Here is a 9,633-nt window from a genome sequence, read left to right as displayed (position 1 = left end):
GGAACAGCAGCTCTATCTCCTAAAAGGACTTGAGTTGCGACGTGGCTTGGTGGGAATGCCTAACCCCAAATGGCTTTCATAGGTTAACAGGGCAAAATGAGATTTGCTGTAAGCCTAATTTGGGATATTGGAGGGCCAAGAACTGAAATAGCTGTGTACTTATTCCTCAGCTACTCTTGAAGTAGCCACTGCTTAGCTATCCAGGCTGGCCAGCACGTCCTGCAGTAAAAACCAGTCCTGGCACACTCTGTTTGCATTTTTGCCAGCCATTGGGAACAGTGTTCCCCCAGCCACGTGGCGTTGTGCTCTGATGCTGCAAAGAAACTTCTGGGGAGGTTAACCTCCATTCAGAACTCTCCTGACCCACATTGTGGCCGCTGTCCCTCCAGGCAGCTCATGCTATAAAAGTGGTGCAGGCCAGAGGTGTGAGTCTGCATTGCAGCTGGTTTGTTGCACAGAGCAGAGCACTGGTCAGTTCTCAGCACAACTGTGGTGTCTGTTACCCACAGCTGCAGTGTGTAAGCTGAGACAGATCAGATTTCTCTTTGTAGCAAATTCAGCAAAGTTGGTTGCTGAGTGAGAGTTGAAGAAGTCAGGAAGTCTTGTCAGTGGGTTTTATTGTACCACTCATTTGCTAGCAAGAACACACCAGCAGCATTATATTGCACTGTAGATGTACAAAACTCATCTATATCTGCAGCTTACAGCACCTGTTTGGTCTGAAATCTGTGTTCTTTAGGTGGCAACAACAACTCCCTCCCAGAGGTACTCTGGCAAAGTATGTAGGACTGAGCATCCTACCAAGTCCTACTAATTTATTCTGTCTCCTGTTGCTAACTTCCAGCTAGAGAAATAAAAGCACTTGGAAGACGTAGAAAATGAGACTGATAGACTTGACCAGGAGAAACAACTCCTGACTCAAACCATGACCAGTGTCATGGTCTATAGGAGCTGTGGCATCACCATGCCTTCTTAATCCACACTAAGATATTGTAGAAGGAGGCAGAAGCATCAGCTCCTTGTGACTCACTAGCTGCTGTCTCACAGGTACTTAAGCACTCCTGCAATGCTGTAGCAGGCAGTTCAAAGCTGCCTTGTCACCTCCAAGTGCCTGCATGTGGGAACAGTTTGGGGATTGCTTATTTTTAAATACAGGCTTCTGTATCACTGATAACTGGAGGCTGGAGCTGAGAATTTCTGCTGGGAATAGGCTGTTAACAAAACCATAGGATTAAGGGTGAAGCAAGACTTTCATATGAGAACCCCAAAAATTATTATGGCCTAAGGAACCATGGTGGAGCCTGAGGTTTTGAGTCACGACAGTTTGGCTGCTCAAGATAAGGGCCAGGCCTAGGAGGGACAAACTCAAGACAGGGTGTGCTTCTGCCTGGTATTATAGAGGAGTCTGGAAAGTGCTGACCATGGGTCTGGTTAGGGCAATGCTAACTTCTGTCTCTGTTTCAGCTGCTTTCTTCCAAGACTGCATATCTGAACAGGACCTGGATGAAATGAATATTGAAATAATTCGAAACACCCTGTATAAGGTAAATGAGTCACAGAATTGCAGAATGGGTTAGGTTGGAAAGGGCCACAGTGGGTCATCTGGTTCTACCTCCTCAGTCAGGCAAGGTTATCCCAGAGCACATGGCACAGGATTGTGTCCAGGTGGTTCTGGAACATCTCCAGTGAGGGAGGCTCCACACCCTCTCTGGGCAAACAGTTCCAGTGCATGGTCACCCACACAGTATAAAACTTCTTCCTCGTATTCAGGTAGGACTTCCTGTGCATCAGTTTCTGCCTGTTGCCTCTTGTCCTAGTGCTAGAGTCTCTAAGAAGGGAAGGAGATATTAATTTCCCTATTTATTCCTGGCATGGTGATTAAACATGGCCAAAACCTAGTTGCATCCATTGGAAAGTAAAGATAGAGCTCCTGGAGGGCCCTGACATCCGATCACACAACTCTGCCGGGTCAGGGCACCAGAGCTAGGCAGAGAGGAGGATTTTCTTGGAGCTGTCGAGTCCGTGCAAGAGATTTTGCAGAGGTTGTGTCTTTGAATTTCCTCATGCCCCGGGCAGGCAGGAGAAGTCTGCTCCCTCACCACAGGGGTTCAGAGGTGTAGTTAACTGCATTCAAGGTGACTAGATCTTAAACTTGGTTGAAGGACTCCCATTGGCTTCTCACCCTGTCTTGAGCCCTTTCCAAAGACCTTCCAGCAGTCTGCTCAAGCCTTCTGTGGCTGTGGTTGGGGTTAGATGTCCTTGGTAGAGCAGTGTAAAAGGTGGAAGCTGGGGAGAGTATTGGCAGAGGGATGTGGAGGGGCTAAGGATCTCCTTGTCCTGAGCTGTCATCTCCTCTGCGGGCCCTGTCTGGTTTTAGCTGGCAGTGTCAAAGCATGTGTTTATGTGCAGGCTGTGGCTATCGCTCCATCTCAACTCTCTGGATCAAGGGTGGGATGTAGATTGTATCTGTCAATCTTGTTTTGGCTGGTCACAGCCAGCCTGCAGTTGGTGTGACCTCTTCTTCCTAAGGAAGCTGTGGCCTGTTTGGAGAGGCAGAGAGCAGGTCAGGCGTGAAGGGAAGAAGGCAAAGGGAGGGAGAAGGAACGGCGTGTCAGCAGTCATGCCCAGCTGCCTGTGGCCTCTGGCATGTACTGGTCTTTGCTGTAATGAGGAGGGACACCTGTGTGCATAAACACCACAGCCTTGCAGGGCACTGGCCTCAGTCTTGACGTGAGTCAGGAGGGGAAGGCAGGGAGCAGAGTGGGCACAGGGAAAACCAGTTGGGAGGGAGGTGGGATGTATCCCCTTGCATCCCAGCTGCCATGTCCTTTCCCATATCCTTTCTGAGGCTTGATACTGCTTTGTAGTCTGCTCTTCCTACCCACAAATGGAAATGTAGGTGCCTGTAATGCCTCAGTGTGTGCAGCACTGGTTCTTGCTAAAGAGCAGCCCCTGGGGAATACAGGGGCTCTGTCCGTAACAAATCACAGGGATGAAGGGGTGGAAAAGGTGATTACTGCTTACAGACTCTATTTGAAGCCACCTCTCTCCCTAGGGACTGGAAAATGTATAATACAATGCAAATGAGGGAAATAAAGTCAGGTCTGAAATCTGCAGAGAGCTGCTCTGAAAAACACAACAGGCCCGGGACAAATGCCTGTGTCCATGTGAAGTTGGCATGGGAAGGGGAAGTGCTATCTCCCAGACATACTGGAGGTTTTTTTCAGGAATCTGTAAGGGTGTTGACAGAAGACTTGAGCAGGATTCATAGGAGGAAAGCTATTACAAAGGTTTCTTGTTAGCAATGAAGGTTCTCAAATGGAAATATGGTTAAGATGGGGAACAGAGGTTAAAAGTGGTCAGTGCTTAGTGTCGAGTGCAATCAGTAGCCAAGTCCTGCAACGGAAGTGTGCTGGCATTGTTATCTTCAGTGCTTACTCCCTTTGTTTCACCTCTTGTTGAAGTGAAGCCAGCTGACTGTTGTCCTTTGCTGGTGACTTTCTTGTAGGAACCAGCTGAAGGAGCTTTGTGACTGGATAATAAAATAAAGCAGGTGAATCAATGTGGATAAATGTGGAGTGGTGTATAGCAGAGGCAAGGAGGGAACCCCAGCTCTGCTTGTACAGTGAGGGTCTCCTTGTTCCTTCCTACTACTAAATGGAATCTTGGGTAGTGATTGACCTAAGCAAGTGTCTCTCTGCAAGGTAACGTGTTCCTAACAGTATAAAAGAACTGAGTATCACTGTGCTACTGAATCCCTCTGTAAAGCGTGTTTGACCTGGACACTATCTCATTCCACTTACCTCAGAGTATGAACAGCAAAACAGGAGAAAGTGCTAAGGAGGACACATTAGAGGCTCGGGTATGATGATTTCTGTATGGAAACCCTCACCTGGAAGAGGAGGGAATCCAAGCTGTGGTGGTATCTACAGATGATGTTGGAAAAGTCAGCGTGGATGACAGGCTTGTCTTCAGACTGGATTTGAGGACAGATGAAGCTAGCAGGAGGTAGAGGGGGTGGGTTCATGAAAGGGAAGACCGACTGAGGATCATTAAAGGCAAAGACACCCCTGTTCCTGGGGTAAGGGCTTCAGGACACTGGAGCGTTTCTGTCAGTTGCCATCGCTGGAAGGGCACCAGTGTTCAGGTGTTTACAGACTGTGTTTCCATGGTGTCTGTGATATTGGATCCCCATTCACTGCTGGATATTTGAGTTCACCTGTATTTGCTTCTAAAGCCTTAGGTTTGTGCATGAGCTCTGATAAGGGCAGAGGTAGTGACTGAATCTCTTCTCCACATTCCCTTTCCTGTCAGCCTCAAACAGCATCCATTATCCATGTCCCTGTTCCTGTGGTAACTCTGCAGACTGATGCTCTGTGCTCTCCTCCACCTGAGCAGTGGCGAGTGCTGGAGAGGCTCTCTTTGATGAGTGATGCTCACCCAGCATTGTCCTCTTGCACTGTGTGGTAACAAATATTTACAGAACACAGTAATCCAGGTGCTTTCCTAGTGCAGAGGCTGAGGGTGTCCAACTTGCACTTTCTTGGTCCATCTTCAGTCCTAGAGTTGTTGTGATAAAGCAGAGATTTATGGTGTCTCTGCATTCTTTTTTTCCATCCCTTTGAAGTGATTCTGGTTGCAGCTCTCTGCCCAGGGAGGTGTTTTATCACATGATCACTTCTGAGAACATTTTTGCTGAATGATACTTTTAGCCATCCACAGCCTTCTTAGGCTCCCCCTGGGAGACACAGTCATCTTCCAGATGGATTACAGAACATCTCCACAAAGGATTACGTTTCCTGGAGGCAGCATAGCTGTGCCCGGCCTTATGTTTTCTGCAGTGCTCCAGTTGGGATAAGAGACCAAGTGGCCACAGTGTGAAAAGACAATTAGAGAGAATGGCTGGTTTCTTTCACAGATGTCCTGTCTCATCTCTTGACTCTGCTTACGCAGCACTACTTTCTGAGTGTAGGTCTTGCAGCTATGGTTGTGTGGCTTGGCATGTTTGTGGAGGCCAGAGCAGGGTCAGGAAACCATGTGAGGCTTCAGTGAGCTAGGCGACTCAAAGGAGAAAAATAGGCTTTAACCTTGCTGCCTGGAGATCTTGCCCACAGTAAGCTCATGCAGTCACTTGAACAAACCCAACCACAATCCTTCATGTCTCTGGCTCCTGGGGAAGCACTGTCCTTGTGTGGGCAAGTTCACATGGGGCCAGACTGCCTGTGCTGTGTTACAGAGCGTCTGGGAGCCTCCCTGCTTGCTGTCTGTCCTCTGCTAAAGGCCCTGTGGGGGAGTAGATGAAGCTGTGCAGAAGAGTGCTCATCTGCCCTCTCTCTTCCAGGCTTACCTGGAGTCCTTCTACAAGTTCTGCAAGACGCTGGGAGGTACCACGGCAGATGCCATGTGCCCAATCCTGGAGGTAGGTCTGGAAGCTCCCATAGCTGGATAGTATTAGAGTGATGGCCATCACTCCCTACTCAGGTCCAGCTTGTCTGCCAGTGTTAAGCATTCTCCAGATAGTCTTCAGCATCCCCAGGCCCACTTGACCTGCTCGCTGGGAGGAGACCTGGGGAACGCTGCCTGCATATGACTTTGGTTCCCCAAGTACTGATACATTTGTTGCCTCTGTGGCAACTTCTTCATCCTCTCACATGGATAACAAGTAGGAGAGCTACCAGAGCTGTTTGGGTCACAGCCTGTCTACATGCCAAGGCTTGATGTGAGTTGTGCAGAACTCAGGAGCAGTAGGTGAGAGACATTCCTTGACTTGGGCAGGATTTGGCTTGTGCCTGGGAATAGGGATGTCCGCACCTGACTGCTCCCCAGGTATCAGCTACTGGGCGTACTGGGAGCTGTACACATCCTGGAAGCCTCCTCATGCTGCCTTCTGATGTGGCTTTGTGCAGAGCAGTACTGATATCTGCCAGCCTCTGGTAAAGACACTGCATCCCAGCATGAACCACTTTTTTCCTGCAGTTTGAAGCTGACCGGAGGGCCTTCATTATCACCATCAACTCATTTGGTACTGAGCTGTCCAAGGAGGACCGAGCCAAGCTGTTCCCACACTGTGGCAAGCTCTACCCTGAGGGCCTAGCTCAGCTGGCCAGGGCAGATGACTACGAGCAAGTCAAAAACGTTGCTGACTACTACCCTGTGAGTGCTCTGGGGTGAGGGCTGTGGGGACTGGTACAAGGACCTGCTCTGGATCAGAGCTTCTTGGGGACCTGGAGGAACTTGTGGCTTGACAGCTTGGGGAGAGAGGTACCAGTCTTCTGCAATGCTGTTGGTCCTGCACTCTGCTTGGCCAGGACTTGGCTTGCCTGAAATGTCATTGGCTTGTTAGTCATGGCTGTCATTTCAGTGGTGATTGGGAGACAATGTTCCCTGTCCCAGGGTGTGGGGACTGCCTTTACCACCAAACCCTTGAGGTGTTGACGTGGCAGCAGTGCCAGGCTCTCCTTGCCTGATTTAGGAATGGAAATGCGTCTTCAATGAGAAGTGGTGTTGCTCCACTTCCAGCCCTGAGCGCTGGTTCAGTTGAAGGTGAGACACTGACCTGAGAGGACACGTTTGGATTTGTCTGTGTTCAAGCCACTTTGTGCATGGCTGGTGACCTGTTTGGAGTTGGAGTCTGAGCTCAGTGTCCCCATACTGAGCAGCCAGTGTGTGTAGGCACTGGGGTCTGGCCCAAACACTCCAGTCTGTACATGGAGGGGTCTGTACTTGATGCCCTTTTTCCTGTAGACTCAAAGCAATGATACGCCTTTGAGAACTGCACATTTTGGAGAAGGGGCAGGACTCTTGGCTTCTCTGTCCTCTGACTTGACAGAGTGGCTGGAGTATCTGTCTCACACAGGGGGCCCTCAAGTGCTACTGAGCTTGGGTACAGGGTATATGCTCATGTAATGCCTTCCTGCAGGAGTACAAACTGCTATTTGAAGGGGCTGGCAGCAACCCTGGAGACAAAACCCTTGAAGACCGGTTCTTTGAGCATGAGGTGAGTGAGCCCTGAGATGCTTCTTGATATGTGCCATTTGCAAAGCTCCAGGCGTCAGGAAGCTGGTCTGCTGCCCTGTCAGGAGTGCTGTGGATGAACAGGATTTGGGGGAAGGAGAAGCATGCTTGCCCTCTGCTCCTGCATGAGAATGGGGGCCTGGCATAGTGCTTGGCCTGTTGTCTCACCCAGACAGATTAGAGCAGTGTGGGGAGGCATGTTTGGGGCTCCTGGTGGATATTTGGTCCATCAGTAGCAAAACCAGAGTGTAATTATATGGAAAATGAGGACTTTATGGTACCTGAGTTATAAATATTTTCCTCTTCCAATGTCAAAGCCTGTCCTGAGCCATATGCTGCAGGTTAGAGGTGTCCCGAGAACCTAGAGAGATAGAGAACAGGATACCTGTGCTGAGCCTTCCAGCCTGCTGGGAAGTCATGGGCCCTTCCAAGCAGCTTCACGCTTGCCTTGACCAACTCCTCCTATATGAGGTGAACAAATTACATGTCCTCCTCTGGGCTTTCCCCAGGTGAAGCTGAACAAGCTGGCCTTCCTCAACCAATTCCACTTTGGAGTCTTCTACGCCTTCGTGAAGCTGAAGGAGCAGGAGTGCCGCAACATTGTGTGGATCGCAGAGTGCATTGCCCAGCGGCACAGGACCAAGATCGACAACTACATTCCCATCTTCTAACTCTGCTCTGCTCCTGTCCGACCCTCCCGCCCCTGGAGTCCGGAGGGACCCCTAACTCCCTGAGTTGTCCCTTGCCCAGACTCCAGGGATGTCCCATCTGTGGAACTGGATCAAATGAGGAAACTGTACAGTTGCTAGTTAAATTATTCACAAGCTGACGTTTGAGTTGTGTGTACTGTGAGACGTCCAGAGGGACCAGTGGTCCAGGCTTAGCCCTGTGCAGCAGGAGGGCCTCCTGTTGTGTATGCAGTAGTCCCAGTGTTCCTGTACTAATTGCTGTGTGCGCTTATGCTCATAGAGCAAGCTTGAGTTGCAGGGGGCTGCCTCTGAGGGGGTCCCACTGCTGCAGAGGAGCGCATCAGGTCTGCCATGGCTGGGGGGGCCCTCTGTCAGTGCTCTGCACGCCTCCTACTTGGTGTTATTCCTGTGAGATGTAGTTAGAGTGTGGTTTGTAGTGTAGCCCATGCTGCTGTGCAATCCCTGCATCCCCTTGTAGTGAACCCTGACCTGGGAGAGACCAAGCAGCCCTGGCCAGGACTGGAATGGAGCCTGTGGGAATGTGAGGGTGGAGCCAGAGTCCTTGTGGAGCAGAGTTCTCCCACTCCGGTAGTGTTTGCACTTGTGCAGCCTCGCTGTGTCTGCAGAAGCAGCTCTCATCAGTATCCCTGCTGCAATGGACAGGGCTCCATAAGCTAGCTGAGCTCCTTCCTCCTGTGGAGACCCCCAGCTTGCAGTTTACTGTCACAACCATGCAAGAGCTGGGGCTCCTCTGGGCTCTGCGGATGGTGCTGGAGCCCTGCCCCCCTGGAGGGTAGACATCCAGGCTCCTCCCCTGCAGAGAGTGGGTTGGCGCTGCCATGGAGCTGTATGGCACAGCTGGCCAGGGGACAGAGCAGCCTTAGTCACCCTGGTGAGGGTGGAGATATCCCAGGCCCTGCCTGTCCATGGTCTGGGGTGGGAGCCAAGCCCTGGGCATGGTGTGGCAGCCCTGCTCTTTGCTGCTCTGTCCTGGCTAGCTCCTACTTGCACTTGAGTTCTGGGAGATGTGCAATGGCAGCAGACAAGCCTTGCTGGTGGGAAACATGCTGGATGCTGCTGGGAGGAAGGATCAGTGGAGAGCGGCTCTGTCCCAGCTAGTGCTGTGGTCACCTCTGCAGTTTGTTTTCCTGTGATCCCCTCCTCTCTACACCAATAAATATCTGCCTACTGCACTGTGCTCTCCTGCTTACTTGGGCACCTGTTCCCACAGCCCCAGGTGGAGCCCCCATCAGCCACAGGGAATTTGGTAGTTGTGGTAGTGGAGCCTGGTGTGGCTCCTGTGTGAGTTGGGACACTTGTTTCTATCACAGGCATGGTGGTGGTACCAGCCCAGGAGGCTCAGGGTACTCCCTCCAGCCCAAGCCATGACAGTGCTTGGTCTGTATGTGCCTAAGGGGTGCAGCCTTACGGGAGTGCTCCATAGGGTTAGGGAGCTGCATGACTTAGCCCTGTGCGTGGGGCTGTCCACGTGTGGCACTGTCACCGCTTCCATCCTTGCCCCAGCGGGGCCACAGAGTGGGAGCAAAGCAAAAGAAAGCCTTTGGAATAGGGTTGGGGAGGAGCAGGGAGTGGGCACAAATCCTTCCTGGCAGGCTGACCCCTTTTCTGGGAGTGCCTGTGGCACTTGCTGCCACAGGTGAGGTTCTTGCCACAGTGCTCGGCACGGTGCCAGCCGTGACCCACCTTAGCTCTGCCCGCAGGCTGGGCATCCCTGAGCAGCATTGCAGCACTGCACTGCAGAAGGAGACAGCCAGAACCTGCTGGAATATCAAGAATGGATTTATTTAAAAAGTGACAATCACATAGTTCATCTCATGAAGAGCTCTGCGGCACTGGCAGCCTGATCTTGGCCCCTGCACTCGTCAGGAGCACGTGGAGTGTGTAATGAATGGCAGGGAGGCAGCGGCCA

General features: G+C 51.3%; 1 protein-coding gene across 1 annotated transcript in view; it reads left to right on the top strand.

Annotated features, from left to right (window-relative positions):
* The window catches only part of ATP6V0D1 (ATPase H+ transporting V0 subunit d1), a 34,657-nt gene extending 25,761 nt beyond the window's left edge, over window positions 1–8,896 (top strand). The window contains exons 4-8 of the mRNA XM_008638744.2: window positions 1,465–1,544; window positions 5,342–5,419; window positions 5,977–6,153; window positions 6,920–6,997; window positions 7,524–8,896. Of these exons, the coding sequence (XP_008636966.1) occupies window positions 1,465–1,544; window positions 5,342–5,419; window positions 5,977–6,153; window positions 6,920–6,997; window positions 7,524–7,685 (575 nt within the window). The 3' untranslated portion in view covers window positions 7,686–8,896. The remainder of the gene's footprint in view (window positions 1–1,464; window positions 1,545–5,341; window positions 5,420–5,976; window positions 6,154–6,919; window positions 6,998–7,523) is intronic.
* Window positions 8,897–9,633: the final 737 nt, after the last annotated feature.

This window comes from Corvus brachyrhynchos, unplaced genomic scaffold (assembly GCF_000691975.1).
Source record: "Corvus brachyrhynchos isolate BGI_N302 unplaced genomic scaffold, ASM69197v1 scaffold26, whole genome shotgun sequence".
In the NCBI taxonomy this organism is placed as follows: Eukaryota; Metazoa; Chordata; class Aves; order Passeriformes; family Corvidae; genus Corvus; species Corvus brachyrhynchos.
Note: the sequence above shows the minus strand (reverse complement) of the source record. Positions and strands in the feature narration are given on the sequence as shown.